The sequence below is a fragment of the Centrocercus urophasianus genome, unplaced genomic scaffold (genome assembly GCF_019232065.1).
Source record: "Centrocercus urophasianus isolate 14NV4802_14NV808 unplaced genomic scaffold, USGS_Curo_1.0 seq_9, whole genome shotgun sequence".
NCBI classification, from domain to species: Eukaryota; Metazoa; Chordata; class Aves; order Galliformes; family Phasianidae; genus Centrocercus; species Centrocercus urophasianus.
The window spans coordinates 40,486,449-40,505,903 of NW_024885532.1; the positions used below are offsets into that span (position 1 = coordinate 40,486,449).

Consider the following 19,455-nt stretch of genomic DNA (forward strand, 5'->3'; position numbering starts at 1 on the left):
AATTCCTCCTAATATCTTACCTAAACCTCAGCTTAAGACCATTTCCCCTTGTCCTATCATTATCCACCCTCATAACCAGACTGTTCATACACTCCCTTCATGTACTGGAAGGCCACAATGAGGTCTCCCTTATTATTAAATTATTTTTCTTTGGAATTAAATCACTTTTTCATTTCTCATGGGCTTTTCTGGTAAGATTATCAAGGCTATAATTCTTCAGTAAAAATTTACATGGAATCACATTGCTGCAAACTGGTAGCTCGTTAGCAGTGTGTTTGTCTGGTAGAACAAAGTGTACTTAACCAAATAACCCTACAGTATCAGGCCATCCCTTCTTAATTATCCATTTGAAAATTGCAACAGGCTACTTTTGAAGTTTTATGCATTCCACAGTGCTTCAGCTGAACGTATGTACTGATACCACTGCATCAGTGGGCAGTTTTGACAAAATGGCTGAGCATAGACCACCTGCTGACGGGGTGCCTGCAACACTAGAGGGTGCTGAACGATGTTCTTCTGTAAATTTTGGAATGGAGCTGTTAATTAGTATTAATTAGTTTGCCTTATCTGACCTTTGTGCTGTTTGGTAATACTGAGTGCTTTGATTCTGCATTCAGTTTGAGATGCCTTAAGCTGCGTACCATCTTGGCAGGTTTTTGGAGCAGTGTTTCAGAGGGACTTCAGAAGAGTACTTGAATGAAAAGCATGTCAGAAGTATGTTTGTGCTGGAAAGCTCTGTTTAATATTAAAGACAGGGTAGAGAAATTTTCCATATTAGGGCAGCAGTGAGGACTCACAGTAAGACTAACAATAATCTTTAGTTTTTTTCTTTTTTTAGCTTTTGTGATCTTGTCCTCCAACTGAATAACATGAGCCGTATGACCTGCTGAAGTTGCTGTCTGTATGTTCACTAATTGGAAATGGCGTCACTAACCATAGGGAGTGGGTTGTTTTACTGTGTCTCATGGAAAGAAAGGGAAGGGGAAGAGGCAGTTTGTGATAGGAAAGTAGGACAGTATGTATGGTTTCATTGTGTTTCTCTGGAGTCAGTGAATTTTAGAATTCTCTTAGCAAATATTCGCTTATTTTCATTGTGATGATGTACCAAATTTCTGTACACCAGTTTGATAGATATAATGAATCTTAAGTTACAGAAACAAAATTACTTAATATAGGACAAGTAGTGTGGATGTGTAATTGTTTATACAGAGCATTTCTCACAAAGACTGAAATGCAAGATGGCAAACTGGCATTTGTGTAGTTTGAATCAAATTAACTTGGTTAGCTTTCAGGACAGAGATTGATTTTCTTTGCTTTGTTTTCTCTCAAGTACCTTATAATGCATGTTTTGTAAATGTGTGATATGAAGCAAGTAAACAAATTGCACAAATTGCCATTTTGGTTATAGTTCTTGGACATTATGAGACTCTTGACATTCGCAATCAATTATCCAGGACTACCACAACTACCAGATTGTCAAGTAGAGCCTCTCATTATCTGGAACACCATATGTGTTACACAATAATAATTAGTATTAATTAATTAATTCAGTGTTTAATTGCTTGTTGGTATTTTTCTATTTATTTTTTATTTCATTTGAAGTGTATTACTAATGGAAACAATTGTGTAATTAGCCGGAGCAAAGTTAAGTGGAATACAAAAATTTATTATGCACTCTTGCATTCTGCCAATATGTTCTAAATCCAGCAGACTCTGTCCAGGCAGGTAATTAATAAATTAAAGGCTTTCAAGGACAAGGAAAGCGTACTTATATGAAGAACCTGACTTTGAAGAACCTCTTCTGAACCAGTATATATATAATGCTTTTAAAGAAAAACAATTCATTTCAAGTGAATAAATGAAAATTCTGTATAAAATAAATATAATTTATTGCATGTTATCCAGTAGCTGTTTAGAATGAGAGCTGGGTTAAACAGCTGTACCTGTTATTTTTCTTGAATTATTTCAGCGGTTTATGGTCTTTTTCAGCTGCATGGTGCACATGTGCATCATTATACCACTGCAAGTGCAGCTAACAGATGAACTGCTGTGCTCTTTCTGAATAAAGAAGATAAATCTCTGATTACAGTGCTATGCTCTGAACGTAAGAGAAATTATACTATGATTGCCATGATGATGTGGAATATTAGTTGATATTATCCACTAAGAAAGAAAATGGGATACATTTAATTTAAAAACATGTTCTGAGAGTTTTGTTTGTGCCATTGAGTTTCTTCTGCACATTGGGTAATGGCTTCCTAGAAGTGATATACTTCCTGTGTATCAGTTTGACAGGCTGTAAAGAGGGAAATTCAACTTTTCCAAGGACAGGAGAGGAGACCCTCCTGAATAGAATGTTGGATGCTTGGTGGATTTTTTGTTTTTTTATTTCATGATTTTGTGGAACTTGAAAACCAGGTAAGACAGTCACAGTAACATGGCGTGTGCTAAGTAAAAGATTACGGAAAGCTGCATATATAGATCTGCAAATCCTTGTGCTTATGTTTTGAAAGGATAACCAGCTTTTTAGTGTAAGAATCAGTATTTAAATTATCTTCATAAAACAGCTGTTTCCAATTAGCATCTTCCTTTTTTTTTCTTGAATTCTGAACATGGCAATCTTGTGAATGTGAATGGTTTGCAGCAATGATTAAGAAGACTTTCTGCCAGTTGCATTCAACTTAAAGTATCAGATACTATATTCCTATGTATTAGCAGCTTCTAAAAATGAGAGAGAAGTAGAAGGGTGCACTAAATCTAACTTTTGTTTGGTGTTGCAAAGAAGAATCCGGGACGGGTAAACTGCTAAACTCTTACTTCCTATAGAAACCCTTATCTCACCTCTAATGACCTATTTTTATTTTATCTTGTGCCTTTACTCAGTAAAACCATTCAATAAAAAAGAATTAGGTGTTTTCAAGGAAAACGTGTCAAATTTAGAAGATTTAGCTGCAGACATGGACTGATTAGTTGAAACGAAATTTCCACTGCTGAAGACTAGTTAGTATGAAGTCAGGTTTCCCAAGGAATTAAGTGCATACAATTATTCCTTCATTGTGTGCCCCTGATAAGTTGCTTTTGAAATCACAGAGTAGCAGATGAAATTAAGGTTGGAGGGAGCCCTTGAGAATCACTCTAGTCCAATGCTGTGCTCAGAGTTAGGCTAACTTCAGACTTGCCAGCCACTTCTGAAAGAAGGCTGGTTTGAATAATGATTGCATTATAACAATTTTTTCTTAAAATGTTTCTTATGGGCAGACTGAAGAGCCAGATGTTTCCACTGCATTAAAAACAGTGGGATAAGATATTGTGCATTTTGTTCAGCATTAACTGTTTAGCCTGAATGCTTCACTCTGGACTGCTATAATAGCTGTTGGAAGGGGCAGTAAGAAGAGAAATTTAGGAAGGTAATTTGGAGGGAAAGGATAGAAATACAGGAGGTTCTTCACCAGAGGACAGCGAAGCATGAAACAAGCTCCCAGTGCAGTGGGCACAGCCCTGAGCTGCTGGAATTCTTCCAACACATTGGATTTGGGTTTTGGATGGTCCTGTGTGGAGCCGGGAGTTGGATTCAGTGACCCTAATGGGTCTCTTCCAGTTTGGGATATTCTGTGATTCTATGAATGACAATGCTTTGTTCTTTGGAAGTATGTTGAGAGATGCTGTTAGCATTGTAATTCGTATTATTAGACTCCCAGCAACCAAAACTTCTAACAATTTCTCCTACGCAAGTATTTCTCTAAAATAGACAAATTCCAGTATCAAGTAAATCAATGAGAAACTTATTTTTGAACAGAAACATCTCAGGAAAAAGTTCTATAATGTGACTTATTTGTTATCATTTAGGCCGTAATATCTTCAACAATGTCTGAAATGATTTACGTTCAGTAAATAACACGTTTTTTTTAGATTACTTCAACAACTCCAATACAGAATTTTAATTCAAAATGTTAATGAACAATATGGAAAATAATTCACTGATTTTTGAGCAGTGTGCACTTGTGCTCTATAGACTATATGACATCCTAAAAATTTGGTTGGATCTACTTACATGTGATAGATTCGGAGTCTAACTGCATGTGTTTAACATACATACAGCAAACATTCAACAGGTGTATTTCACCATAAATTTAGCATGGCAAATTTTGCTTCAAAGTGTTGCTCGTGCTTGCTGAGGGAAGGAGAGTAGGATAAGTTATATTTATCCAATTGATCATACTGTGTTCTGATTCATGGTATCTCTAGAGATAGAGTTTGTACCGCATTGTCAGAGAAATATTGCGTCACTTACTAGACTGACAGTTCATCACCAAGGAATAGGATCTCCATGCATCTTTTTTGCCATTTTAAAACTTCTGTGAGTATGACAGGTCAGGAACATTGGCAAAATACACAGAGCTATTCATTAGCTTTTTGGTTGCTTTTTAACTTCTGCAACCTAGGATATATATGTATATATATATATATACACACACATAAAATACTGTATGTATACATGTATAAATGTTAAAATACATAATATAACCATATATGGAATGAAAGCCATGCTGCAGTACCATAACTAACCATATAAGCCCTGTCTTCCCATTGGAAACTGTCAGCCCCTTGTTTGTTATAGATGTATCACAAAATGCCTGATTGTTCCAACAGATTGTTGGTAGGAATAAATCCATTTTTTTGTATTGTAATCTCACACTGACAGCTCTCCTTCTCTCATCCCTAGATCCCAGTGCTGCTTCTCATGCTGTAGGCTAGCAGAAATCATGTCTTCTTGTCATGTTTCTTTCTTTATGGCCTCCTCTAGATCTTTTTATCTTTGCAGGACTTAGTCCAGATGCTTCATTTACGTTGTTCTGCATAGCTCACTTCTGTCTTCCATTAGCTAGTGCTTTTTTCACTCTTCTGGTGTTAATCCACTCTTCATCTAGTGCCTGGAACCCTGTTGTTTGTAAGCTTCCTGTTTTGTTGATTTTTTTTTTCTTCATCTTTATTCATATGCCTTTGCCTGTATCTCACACTTGTCTGTATTTTAATTGTATGTCATAACTCATCTGTAGTATCAGACAAGGAGCTAGAGGATTATTAGCTTAAAAGCACAGAATGAGCCATTATTATTATTATGTGTCATGTAATCAACTTGACAGAATATATTACAGATATGAAGTCTTAAGTGGTTTGGCTAAGAGAGCTGCAATTATGTGGTTTGTTTCCTTCAATTATCCCTATTTGATAGTTACAGAACGTATTTCTTATTAGAATATGGAGGCAAAATGCTGCAAATACACCACTGAGAATATGGTAACAGTTTAATTTTAACATTTGGTGCTAAGAAATACAGGCCTGGCATAGAGAATGGACTGTTCAGTTGAGTCTAAAGTGATACATGCTAACTCTATTTGGGATTTGTTTTAAAATTTTGATCTTACTTCTTAATTGTCACCTTGAAGTTGGATATTGTGTAGAAATGTCTAGTGGACTTGATGTGCTGCTCAGAGAGCTGAATGAGTTTTGATTGCACGACTATGTATTCTAATTTGTCACTATCAGGAAAGCTGTGTGATCATTTTGGATATTATTGCTTAAAATGCTGTCTGTGTGGTGTTTTTTTTTTTTAATAAATCTGAAATAATGTTTGCTGGGCTAGATGGAAATTGCAGTGGAGTTAACTGAGGTTAAGGAGAGGTTAAAGTATCAGGAATGAAAACGAAAATAATTCAATTTTGTGGCTCTGTTGAGCTGGATATCTTTGATCTAATTTGTACTCAGCTTTGTGCTGAGTTAACTGTGAGCACTGATAAACAGCCTGCCTCCTGGGTCAGAGCAGCCTGACGTGGTAGCATCAGTAACTGGGGATTGTTTGGCAGTGCTAGCAGTTGCTCAGTAGAGAAAAAGGGACTGTGGCCCTTTATGTTCTGGGGCTTGTGCATGCTTCAGTGAGTCAATAAGTCTTTCAGGAAAGGCTTTATATCTTTATAGCTCTTTTTGGTATTATCGATAGAAGAAGCCAACATCCTTTACAACTGGTTGTGTCTCTTTTGAAGCTAGGAAAAGAATGGAATTGTTGGTCATATCAACCTCCATCAAAATAACTCTAGTGCCTTATTTTACCATTAATGTTCTATTTTTTAAAAAACTTGCTTTTGTGTTACACTCCTTTAGCTTCAACTTTTAGTTCCTGTGCCTATTTACCTTTTGTCTGCTAGGCTTAGGGGCACATCCTGGGGTGGTGACAGGGCAGCCTCTTATAGTGTCTGACCACTCTTTCTGATAAAAAAATTATTTCTAATACTGCACCTGAATCTCCCTTGGCACAACTTGAGGCCATTTTCTCTCATCCTATCGCTGTTACCTGGGAGAAGAGACTGACCCTCACCTTGCCACAACTTTCTTTCAGTTAGTTGTTGGCTTCCTCTTTGGTAATGTAAACAGACTGAGTGTAGGAGGCAATTTTCTATCCTTGTTTAAGAGGATCTTTTTTTATGCAGACTGTAAGGGAATCTTTCCCAGTACTCACACTGGGTTTCTTTCGCATCTGCAAACCAGAAACAATTTTCAATACACTGCAATAATTTCCCCATTTTCTTTTGTGTTTATGACCATGTTACCACTTTTGGTTGTAGTATTAGCCTCATGCTCATCTGAGTAGCTGCCGTGGCTCCCAGGAAAGTAAAGCAAAATCATTGGTTCCAGACCCACTTAGGTAGTTTATTAGTAGTAAGCCCAGCAATGAGATTGTATTGCTAACTCACAGCAATGAGATTGTATTGCTAACTCACAGCAGCATGTGTGTCAGGAATACTGAGTTCACACATCTCCCTTAAACATTGGTGAGAATTGTCCATGTAACTCACCACGTTCTTTGCTGAGAATAAACCATTTTCTTCTCTACATGTTGTATTGCACAAATATTTTCAAATGATGCCAGTTACAAATGTTTTTTAATTAATCAGTGGCATAAATAATTCTTGCTGATCATCTATTGTTGAAATTTACGTAACAGTATCAGGTATGGTTACTTAAAGGATCAAAAAGATTTACTACTTAGTTCAGACGTTTTACAGTTTTCTAGGAATTTCATCCTATCAGTTGGACTTAATGATAACTCTAATTTAGTCTGATTGTCTCTCTGCTGTATTGTTGTGTTCAAGATTCATGTCAAGTCTGTTTTCTCCTGTCAGATGTTCCATTTATGCTGCCCCCAGGAAAATGTTGTAAATTAGAGATATCTTCCCCAATATCTGCTAATACATTTTAGAATGAAATTCTTGCATTAAGGCCTGCCTTTACAGCTCAAATGTATGAGATATCAGGAAGGAGCAGAACTATGGGGTTTTAAAAATATTTGTTTATTCCTTTTGTTTATGACTCATTTAATAATCCATGCTTTAGAGTATGGATAAAATAATGTATTGCTTGCTTGCATGTCTTACAGCTATAGCTGTTCCCCTTAGCTTCTATTAAATGAGTTAATAAAAAGCCACTGTGCCAGAGTTCCATGGTTTTTCTGATAAGCAGATTTGCATAAACATTTTATTTCTGTTGCCTGTACAAACTCTACATACATACCTCTATTTATCTCAGATACCTTCATACTCATGCAGTCACAGAATTATCACAGAATTGTTGGGGTTGGAGGGGACCTCCGGAGATTGTGAAGTCCAACTCCCTGCTTGAGCGTGTTACCTGCGATAGGTCACACAGCAGAGCGTCCAGCTGGGTCTTAAATATCTCCAGAGAAGGAGACTCCACAACCCTTTCCTTTTCTTGTACACAAGGTGCACCAGGCCCCTAGTCACCTTTGTGGCCCTCTGCTGGACTCTTTAGGAGTACAACAGCACATGCTTGTTGCTGAGGTCATTCTCATGAGCTCATTTCCAGCAAGTCAGCCCCTAACCTGTACTGATGCATACAGTTGTTCCTCTGCAGGTGCAGGACTCTACACTTGCTCTTATTGAAGCTCATCAAGCTCCTCTCCACCTAACACACTAGTCTGTCCAAGTCTCACTGAATGGCTGCACAGCCTTCTGATATGTCATCAGCCATTCTTCCCAGCTCATTGCTCCTGGAATATTGACATCAGAGTTCTCTACATAGTATTTGGTGGACAACAGGCTGGCCATGAGCCAACAGTGTGCCCTTGTGGTCAAGAATGCCAATGACATCCTGGGGTGCATTGGAAAGAGTGTGGCCAGCAGATTGAGGGAGGTGATCCTTGTCCTCTATTCCACCCTGGTGAGGCCACTTTTAGGCTACTGTGTCCAGTTCCTGGCTCCCCAGTTCAAAAAAGACAGGGATCTCCTAGAAGGAGTTGGGTGGAGAGCCACAAAGATGATAAAGAGCCTGGAGCATGAGTCCTGTATGAGGAAAGGCTGAGTAACCTGGGTCCATTCAGCCTGGGGAAAAGAAGACTGAGGGGGGATCTAATTAATGTCTGTAAATATCTGAAGGGAGGTGGGAGGCAAATGAATGAGGCCAGGCTCTTCTCAGTGCTGTGTAGTGATAGAACAAGGAGTAATGGCCTAAAACTTGAACATACGAAGTTCTGTACAGACATGCGGAAGAACTTCTTTACCCTTTAATTAAGGGTGATGGAGCACTGAAACAGGTTGCCCAGAGAGGTTATAGAGTTTGCAAATTCTTAATTATTTAAGATTTAAATGTAGTCTGGAAACTTAATAAATTCTAAGGTCTTTCTCTTTACGTTAGTTTTCAAATATATTGTGAGCTCTGGTGTATATTCACAATTTCATACAGATAAAATGAGTGCTGAGAGTTAAGGGTGAACGTAGTAAGGTCAGCTAGATCCTGTGGTTGTAAGTGCTCAGTTTAAACATGTAAAATGTGATTTTTCAGTATAGTTAGTCTTATATGATATAATGCTGCTGTTCATGTAGGTTCAAAGCAGACTTCATTGGCATCAGCTGCATCTGAAACTGCTGTGAACTTGTGGGATCTCCCCATTTTCCCATGAAGTATTTTCATTGTTTTTTTTGGCGTGTAAGTTCTCAGGACCAGCATCTGTATCATCTAAAACATGTGCAGCACTTAATCTCTAGTGAATTAAGACCTAGCCTAAGCTCACACGGGGAGGATCACATAGAATCACAGAATTTCTCTGGTTGAAAAGACCTTAAAGATCATCAAGTCTTCTCATTCTTATGAGCCCTATTAGGATTACATGTAGCCTAATGTTTTTAGACAGAGATCCTGTGTTGAGTGTAGATATCTTTAACTCAGTCGTAGAGCATAAATATGTCTTTTTTGAGAAGGATGTAATAGAGTGGGAGGCAGTAGATAAAGAGGAACTGTTCTCTGATTTCAGCCCAGTTTGAGCTCTGTGATATTAAGTTTCTTATTAATGGTAATTTTAAAAGCCATTCCTTGGCAATAAATAAATTTTTCTGATACTTCAAAGAGATATAAGGAATATAGTAGCTTTTTCATGGCTCTATTATAATTTTTATAGACAAGTATGAGAGGGATAAGATAACATTATTTTCATTTTTGATGGTTGAATCCCAAGGAAAAATATGGCTTAGCTATTAAATGGTCTGTGCCTGAGTAACTTTGAGTGCTTTGATCTTGCATTGAGAGAGCTGAAATGACAGTAATCATCATAAGAATAAACACAGAAATCATTGTGAGCAATTGTTTTAGCTCAAATAACTGTCATCCTATATAATATAAAATTACAGGGTTAGATACAATAGAAATAATTGCTGTGATTAAATATGAACAAAGTACATGATAGCAAAAGAAAGCAAGAACACTTTATTACTGATTTTTCTGAGCATCTCAGGACATTCATATGTATGAGTTAATTTACTCTGGAAATTTGATTGCATGGGGTGAAGTCTGCTGTTGGTTTAGTGATTCAAACCAGGTTTTTGTTAAGAAAATGGACTGGAGAATGACAAAAATAAATTTATGTAATTGTGTGCTATAGACAGTTTAAAAAAACTTTTTGGAAGGATTTCCTTTTTTTGTCTTACATTGTACTTGAATGTTTCATTGTTACAAGATGAGTCACTCTAGAAAAAAGCCATTTACAGTTTGTTAGGTAAGGATATACAGAATCTGGGGAGAATCTTTCCATGCTTGGCTGTTAGATCCCAAATGAATAATGTTGTTACCATTCACTTACGATTGCTGTCTAATGTTTTATGTTTGCTTCCTGATGTACCAGAATGAAGGCAGTTAGATCTGAAATGCTGATACTGTTCCAAAATAAATGTCTTGAGATTTTCTTCACTTGTTTTATGATTGTGATTAAGACATGAGGAACATGTACGTAGCTGAAGAATATGTTTAAAAAAAAATTACTGAAGATACTTGATGTGCTTTTTATTTATTTTTTTTTTTTTTAGTTTTCTTAGAAGTAACAGACAAGACTCCCTCCACTAGAAGAGCTTTGGGAGGGAAAGCTCTCACAGTTGACTTTGCATCATTGAGGGCACGTTTTATGAACCCAGGTTCATCTTGTCTGACTTTCTCCCAGCAGTAAAGAATAGTTGTTACTTACTGATAGTGATAGTGGTAACATTATTTTTCTCTCTTATTAAACAATTTAGATGGTGTGTTACCAGAGTGTAAAAAAAGAGGAAAAAAAAAAAAAAAGATTATAAGGAGAGATGACATCCGACAAATATTTGGAGTCACAAAAGAAAACATGTATTTTCAGATTCATCATCATCATCTGGAGGAATACCCATAGCTTTTCATTTCTTCAGCCAAGCACAGGTTATATAATCTGTTTCTATCTTTCAAAAAAAACACTATACTTTAAAAAAAAAAAACAAAACAACGAACAGTAGAACAAGGTGTTAACATTGGGCAATATGTTATGGAGATTATAGGTATTTCAAGCTAAAGAAAAATGTCAAAACTTTTCAGAGTAAAATTCTGGCACATACAGGTTAATACTGCATGTTAGTCATTGGCTATTTAATTATTTTTTATGAGCATGTTTGGATGGAAAGTGTGAATGGAGTGCAGCAGTGTGTACCATTATAAATGGCATATTCTGTGTGACTGTATGTTTTATTCATAGAGAGGAACACATGTATGCTTCTCAGTAAAGGCCTTTGGACTCGGTAGGAAGCAAACAAAAAAGCAAGAAAACATATGGTTCAACAACTGTCTAACAGTTCATCTGGGACTGGCATTTGACTGTTTAGCATTAGCAAACAGAGACAGCTTAATGAGAAATTCCTCGCTATTGTAAATGTAAAAAACACTTCCTGGAAAATGGGCTGAGAAGTTTATGTTCTGCTTACTTAGTGTTCACAGTTCGGAGTGTGATTCAGCTGCACACCAGTAGCTAATGGTGGAGCTTTTGCAAAGGTGATGTATTCAAGTGGAATTGTGAACTTGTACTGAGATGGTTTGGAAGAGATTATTCTTGTAAGTCATTTCATAGTTCTCTCTTTCACTACCACTGTTTATTGTCTCTGCCTTTCTTTTTCTGGTCACTCAATTCATTGTCTTCAAAGTCCTACCCTACACAATAATTTTAAACATTCTTCCATTTCCTTTGCGTTTGGAAAAAAGAAAGATTGGAGATTTGTGTGAGTGCTTATCTTATGTGGATTTCCCAGTAAATGTAAAAATTAAATTTATTGAAAAACAAGCAGAATCGATACAAGCAACAGACATTTAAACATATCTGCAGAAGCGAAGACACAAAAAGCAGTCAATATGGGGCTGACCTGCACTGTTCTGACAGTGGCATTAAGTCCTGTGTAATTACAATGCTCTCATCCTGAAATGCTCTGAAGTCAGATAAGTAATTATGTCTTACAAATTCAATCACTGAAAGAGCTGAAAATTAAAATGTAATTGTAGTTTCCCTGTTGTGTTATGCTAATGGATGCTAATAGATAATAGGAAATTTAAAATAAATAAACTGTACATCTTAAGTAGTTGTTAAGCAAAAATAACTTTCTTGCTGTTGACCTGATCCCAAGCCATTGAACTGAATGAAGGGTTTGGGATTGATCCTTCATGATTCTGAGGTATCAGATGCCTGAATAAGTCTGAGAGTTGTAGCAGTTTCTGGGAGAAGAATGGGAAAAGATGAATCCTTATTTCAAAGAAGATATTGGTTGTAATGAAGTGAGGAGTCAAGGTGCATATGCGTCAAAGAAAAGAATGTAAAGACCATACAGGCGAGGAAGTAGTGTAGTGCTAATGGCAAAATGATGTTGGTCTGAACGAAATTATCTAAGGTCATTCTTCTGAAGCAGTCGGTATTTGTCTTCTAGTGCTATCACAGTCCGAGTATATATCACAGTTCTGTGATCAGTAGTGTCTTCCTTAGTGTGATAAAATACGAGAGCAGGTAAACGTATCTAAGGTTGACTCAGGTATCGATTGGAATCTATTCTTAAATTTTACTCTTTCTTTACACTAAAAATTTTGCTATGGCCTAAGACAGAATACATCGTATGCTGATGTAAGGATTTATCGTTAGCATAGCAAATATTTTACAAATTAATTGAAATACAATGCAGTTGTTATTAGTCCACTTGTACTCCAAAAGATCTATTACAGGAAAGGGGATCAGCCTCTTCTTCCAGGTAATAATGACAGGATGAGAGGGAAAGGCCTGAAGTTGTGCCAGAGAAGGTTCAGACTGGGTATTGAGAAAAATTTCTTCTCAGAAAGAGTGGTGAGGCATTGGCACGTGGTGGTGGAATCACTGTCCCTGGAGGTGGTCAAGAAATGGGCAGATGTAGCACTGGGTGACATGGTTACTGGACAGGGTAGGATGGGTTAATCAAAGTGCCCTCTAGATGATTTTAGAGGTCTTTTTCCAACCTTTATGATTCCATAGTCCTATGACAAACTTCCTCATTAATTACTGAAATTGCTTTACGAAGTGTAAGGTCAATCAGCAGGTACATGACTTTGCTAAATTGTTAACATAAATTATGTTCACAGAGCTAAGTTAGAGCAAGTTAGGCAAAATCTCTTTGTCTGTCTGATGGGCAAATAATTGCTCCTGCTTTTAAAACAAACTGGAATGAGCTCAAGCTAATACAGGAAAGTGCAGAAAGTGCAGGCTTAGGGCACTGTTCTGTGCCACAAGGTCTGTGGTTTTATTAGTATTAGCAAAATCATCTTTAGTGGGCTACCTAGTTTTAATGAAATAACATTTTTAAAGTTCATTATTGATGGCTAAGTAACCACATGCAAAGCTGTTGAAAAAATTAATATAAATATATCAGTAATTTTAAAGATCATACTTATGCTTCTTCACAATGCAGTCCTATGTTGTCTTTTTGTAGCGGCAGAATATTCATAGAATGGCCTGGGTTGAAAAGGACCACAATCATCATCACGTTCCAAACCCCTGCTATGTGCAGGGTCACCAACCACCAGACCAGGCTGCCCAGAGCCACATCCAGCCTGGCCTTGAATGCCTCCAGGGATGGGGCATCCACAGCCTCCTTGGGCAGCCTGTTCCAGTGTGTCACCACCCTCTGTGTGCAAAACTTCCTCCTCATATCTGACCTAAACCTCCCATGTCTCAGTTTGACACCATTCCCCCTTGTCCTATCACTATCCACCCTTGTAAACAGTCATACCCTCCTGTTTATACGCTCCCTTCAAGTACTGGAAGGCTACAATGAAGTCTCTCCACAGCTTTCTCTTCTCCAAGCTAATCAAGCCCAGTTCCCTCAACCTTTCCTCATAGGACAGGAGCTCCAGCCCTCTGTTCATTTTAGTGCCCTCCTCTGGATCCGCTGCAAGAGCTCCACGTCCTTCCCGTACTGGGGGCCCCAGGCCTGGACGCAGTGCTGCAGATGGGGCCTCACAAGAGCTGAGCAGAGGGGGACGATCACCTCCCTGTCCCTGCTGGCCACTCCTCATAGCCAATCTTCTCTTTGTTTGGATGAAAAGTGTTCACTTAGTCTTTTCCTTACTTTAAAATGTTCTCACATGTTCAAATATTGGAGTTTAATTTTGGAATATGGTATGTTCATGGAGGAACTAAACATTGCATTTGTCTGTTGAAGCCAGATGTTCCTTTGAGGACATTATGTTAAGTAGGCTTTGTCGATGCCAGAGCTCCCTTCCATATTTTAACTTGCTGATTAATAACTGAATTATATAATGTTGGTGATATTGATTGTGAATACTTGCACATTTCTATTTTAGGATGATTTTAGTGTTAGGAAATTCAAGGCACTTTTAGTAGTAAAATTTTGGCTTAATAAAGTCCGTAGTGTCTTAACTCTCTCTGCTAATGTACTATAGACATGACATTATCCTTGAATTAACTAAAAAGCCTAAAGATTCCTGTTAGTTCAAAGGGCAAGAAAATGAAAATATACATAAAGCACAGGTCTGATGACCAAAAGAATGCTGGTTATGCGGAACTGATTCCATACAGTAGTCCTTAGAAATCAGCAGAGAATTAAGATTCTTCAAGGAGCCAGTTACAATTTGCAAATGTGCTGCAAAATTTGGTCCACTTTGTGTAATATTCCTCTTAAGATCAGTGTATGTGCACAGATCCTAAATATGACATTATTAATTATTGCTTGGTTCATAAATCCAGGCATTTCTTAAGCAATGTTGCCTGGTAGTTATGAGAACAATGCAGAAAATGGGATTTGTTGATAGTATGAAAAGAAATTGTATTGACTTAATTTCTTGCAAGTTTGTTTTTTAACAGTGAGCACTGTTAAAAACCGCATGGTACCCAAAGCTATTTCTGTTTTCTCTGTTTTACACCAATAGCATCTTTCCTCCACAAAGTAGCAGTGTGTATGTTCCTGTCAAGTAGAGATGTAACACAGTAGTTACACTATCTTCATTATGCTTTATCTGCTTTGAAAGGGATCGCCACTGAGCTGATGGTGCATATACATGTTGGGAAAATTAGGTGTTCCTTTGTTACTGTCTTATGTTCTTGCCACCTACTTATCTGTCCAAATATTCTCAAGAGATATCCTAATTAGTAGGTACTTTGGAGAGCTGGGGAATTAGTACTGTTTAGCACAAAAATGGCTCATTACAAATACACTGATCTTGCTGGTCTATTATTACAGTGCAGAGAATACCCCTTTTCACCTGTTGCTAGCTGCGTGTTTTTTGAGGCACACTTTTAGGGCATTTGTAAAGAATCTACAGATTGAGATAATTATGCACATGGTGTTCCATGTAGTATTTATCTGGTAATAATAAAATTTGGATATTTGTTATTAATCAGGGTGGTATTCACAATGCCTGTCTTTTAGAACCATATGTATTTTACAACTATACAGTTTTTTAGAGTCTACTCGTATCGTGTATACATCCTGATTCCAGAGGTTCCAATATGGTAAAATCCTTTCCCTCAGTTTATTTTACAAGCACACAAAAATATGGTTTGAGAGAACACAGTTTGATAAACTTCCATTGGCTGTGCTGTCACACTGAAAAAGGTAAATGCTTGTATTGCTGAGTTAATGTAGGTACTTGTAGTGCACTTCAGTTAGGGCTTTATGAAATTAACCATTATTCTGTCCTTATGTTCAGTATTACCATTTAAATTGCTTGTGCTATACTAATCCATCCATCTCTGTGAACTAGAAGCACTGATGCAAATAGCTGTTTCTAAGCAATTTCATTATGCAGGTGAATGACCAAATGATATCCCAAAATATCAAAGCAAATCTGGGATCACAGAACAACTGGAATGGGATTAGTGCAGATTATCTACTCCAATCTCCTGCTCGGGGCATAGCACCTCTGCCCTGGTGGGTTTTTAAGATCTCCAGTAATGGAGACTTGTAAGCTTCTTTGGACAATCTGTGCCAGTGCCAGACCGCCTGCATGGTGAAAATGACTTTTGTTATGTTTAAATGGAACTTTCATTTCAATTTGTGCTTCTTGTCCTAGCATTGGGCAAGAGCCTGGCTTCATACTCATTGCACCGTCCTGTAAGATATTAATGGACACTGTTGAGATTCCCCTGAGCTTCTCTTCTCCAGGTTGATCAGCACCAGCTCTTTTAAACTCTCCTCCCAGGAAGAGTGCTCCAGTCTTTGTGGCCTTTTTCCAATGCATACCATTGTGCAGGCATACATCCTCTGGATCTGCAAACAGGATTTCAAAATGTGCTTAGGTGTTTTAAGAGCAAATTTTCCTTAGATTCCAAGTATATCAATAGTAAACAATGTTTGAAATTGATTTTTAAGTATACCTCATGTTTAATTGAATTTGAAACATTTTAGCATTAAGCAGTTTCTCCATTATGTTGTGAAGTTGTATCTTTTGCATCAGTCCAGATAAACTGGCAATGAACATCCTATGATGAATGTATGTATTAAAAACTATTTTACCCCTTTACCACGTGTAGCATCTGGAAATCCTTAGATGTGAAATAGACAAGCCTATAAGCCCTTAGAAAACGACAAGTTGATTATTGAGAAAACTGTGGGACGTGATGTAGCAGTTCCTAAAACTTCTTTTCTGTTCGTTTTGAACTCGTAATATAAATGATAGTTTTGATATTTGTCATCTGTAAGAAATAGATTAAAAAATAGGTTGATTAACTATATGCAATTTAGCTCCTGTAAGTATCTGATATGGTAAATGTATCTGAGTGTGGTTTGTCTTTGTATATCTTTATTCTAAGTGCTTATTTTCTAAATTCTTATAATGGGCAACACTTTAAAGAATGAAGCCTTTTAATTAATGCAGCCTAGGTGTAAGCATTTACTATGGATATCTAATGTGCACCCAGCTAGTGTAACTGAAGCCAACTGGTTGTCATTTGGTGATCTCTTTTATTTTTTTTAATCCTTCATTATTGTGTTGTTTAGCAAAATTGGAGTATCCACCCTTAACCGTGGAGATGAATGTAATCCTTCAGCTTTGCAGTTATTTGCAGTCATTTGGAAGTGCTTGTAAAAATGATGTTTATTGAAAGCAGAAGCAGTAAAGGGACTTAGCACTCGTGGAGTGGCTGCAGCTATTGGAATTGTCTCTGAGGCTTTTACAGATGATTGTAGTTTCTAAGTAGTTCCCAGCTGTGAGAAGTGGATATACACTGTGCCTGCCTTCCTGTGCCATTAAGTACCTGCAACTCCATCATCCATGTCAGCCTTGGGCTGCTCTTTCTGTTTCTCCCATCCTGTTCAGGGGGATGAGTCTTTTCTTTTAGCAGTGCATTTTTTTCTCTGACCTCCATTTTTTGTTGCTTCGAGACCTAGATAGGCCGAGCTAAATCAGTTCCTCTTTATGTTGTTATGGAGAATGGCAGTGCAGAAGTGAATTGGCAATCCTTTTATTACTGAAAAAGAATTACAGCTTCCTGATGAGATACTTATTCAGGGAAGAGACAAAACTGCGTACTTAAAAACTTGTTAAATTTGTCTGTTTTTCAGTAAGGACTGCATGACATCTTAGTTTTTTTTTTTTTTTCTTTCTATCTTTCTGTAGTTCAGAATCCCAAGACAAGACTCATTCAGCTCAACAGTAGACACGTACCTCTTGTGCTGAAATTAAGAGTGTCAGTGCCATTGGCTTCCCTTGGAGGTGGGAAATGTAACTTCAAATCCAGAGGGGCTCACTTCTGCCTCAAAGGCTGTGATCTCGTGTTTACTTAGGGAAGTAGTGATTTCAGAACAAAAGATGGAGAAAGAAGTAATAATGACTAAAGTGAAATACATGACAATATACGAGAAGAGACATAATTCTTAAAATACATCTAAAATGTTTCCAGGTAATTTTTCAAAAGCACGTTTCATGCTTTTGAAATATCTGATGGTGAGATAAGTACAATTTATATATGCTTATTGAGTATGATTCAACCTTTCAAACTCAGCCCAGTTAAACTTCGTGCAAGAATGTCCTCTCAGACATGCAAAACTTCATTCCCTTCACACTGTGTTTTTCAGTTTGCATAGATCTTATCACTGTTCATTTCCTGCAGATTCAGTTCTGCTCTTTTCTCTCTCTCTTATTTTTTAACCAAGAGGATGGCTTCTCTGGTTAAAGCTGTATGTGTTGGAGTGCCACAGTCACAGATCACCAAGTTCTCCACAATTATTTCTGAAGTAATGCCATGAAATTACTTTCCAAAGACATTTCCTACATAGAAAATGGATCTTCATGCATCACATCTGTGCGTCATGTCCTCAGAGCACCTTACAGGCGTCAGTTAGGTAAACACAACTCACGTGGCAGTTAAAGCATTCATAAAATATTATTGATGTTGCAAGTTAAAAAAAATAGTCAGAAAATAGCATCTGCTGAAATATATAATTATGTTGATTACTCCGTTGCCACAAAATTGCCCTGAAATGTCTTGCTGTACAAAACCATCTGTTTTGCATCCATATTCATGCAGATTGATCTGAAATGAACACTGGTATTAAATATAATAATGGAATAATGAAAATACCTGTGATTATATACTGTCTAAAGAGCTCTTTAGAGGAAATAATTTGATTCAGCCAAGGAATTAAAGTAATGCACAAGGTGTTGTTTGAACATGTAGAAAAACAAAACTTGGTTCTAAAACATAAGTATGGTGATGATTTATATCCTGATTGCTCTTGATGAGAACAAAAGAAGGGGAAGCAGAGAGGTGAGATGTGTGGCAGTGTGCCCAGACAGAGCTGTGCTGGGAGCTCAGAAGCAGGATGGATTATGAAGGGGAACAGAGTTCAGGGAGTTTGCCAGCAATTCTGTTGAGGGGATTAAACTCATCTCACTCTTTCAGAAACTTTCTTTCTAAATGGTGTTGTGATATTTCATTGTATTGTGATTTTTCCTTATTAGTGCCATGAAAGTCTTCATCAGCATCACCTATACCACACACAATTTGGAAGAGGCATTTCTGACTTACGAGTATTTTGAGATGCTTCATTTCATTTAGGCTTGAAATGAATTTGTAGCACTAACCACGTTATCAGTATTAAAATCATGGCACAATCACTGCATCTCAGAAATTCAGGTTTCTGAAGTCAGTATGGGAACCTGAAAATCTTCTGGTTTTTATTTTTTTTTAATTAAAAGCATATCTGCTTTACTGTGAAGGAAAAAGAGGATTATGACATCAAAGAAATCCTGGCTCTTCAGTGAAGAAAAAACAACAACAAAAAAAACAAAAAACCCTCACAAATAAAATAATCAAAGCTAAATAGTTTTTCTACCTTCTTCTACTCCTCCAGTGCCATGAAAACCGATTCTTGAAAGTTCTGTGAGTTGTTGCAGAAATGGAGCAAACAAAAAAAAGGAAAGGGAAGCAGGTGACGCATACCAAGGCTTGTCCTTGGCAATAGAAATGCTTCTGAAAGCAGAGATGATTCTTGGATTGCTTTTGTGAAAGAAGGAAATGATGAATAGAAATATATGCAGTGTGCTTCGTATCCAGTGTATTCTTACTGAGAAATAAATATTGTCACTCTCAGGAAACAGATGTGCGTTATTTGCATATTAATTATCACAACATCA

At 37.2% G+C, this 19,455-nt stretch overlaps 1 protein-coding gene across 3 annotated transcripts in view; it reads left to right on the forward strand.

Moving 5' to 3' along the window:
- Positions 1-19,455, forward strand: part of SLC36A4 (solute carrier family 36 member 4) — a 98,289-nt gene that overhangs the window by 51,934 nt on the left and 26,900 nt on the right. The window contains exon 11 of one of the 3 annotated variants that reach the window (XM_042839268.1): positions 839-1,936. The exons of the other annotated variants lie outside the window; for them this stretch is intronic. Coding sequence (XP_042695202.1) covers positions 839-864 — 26 coding nt within the window. The 3' untranslated portion in view covers positions 865-1,936. Of the gene's footprint in view, positions 1-838; positions 1,937-19,455 lie in introns of those variants that run through there. 3 annotated transcript variants of the gene reach the window in all.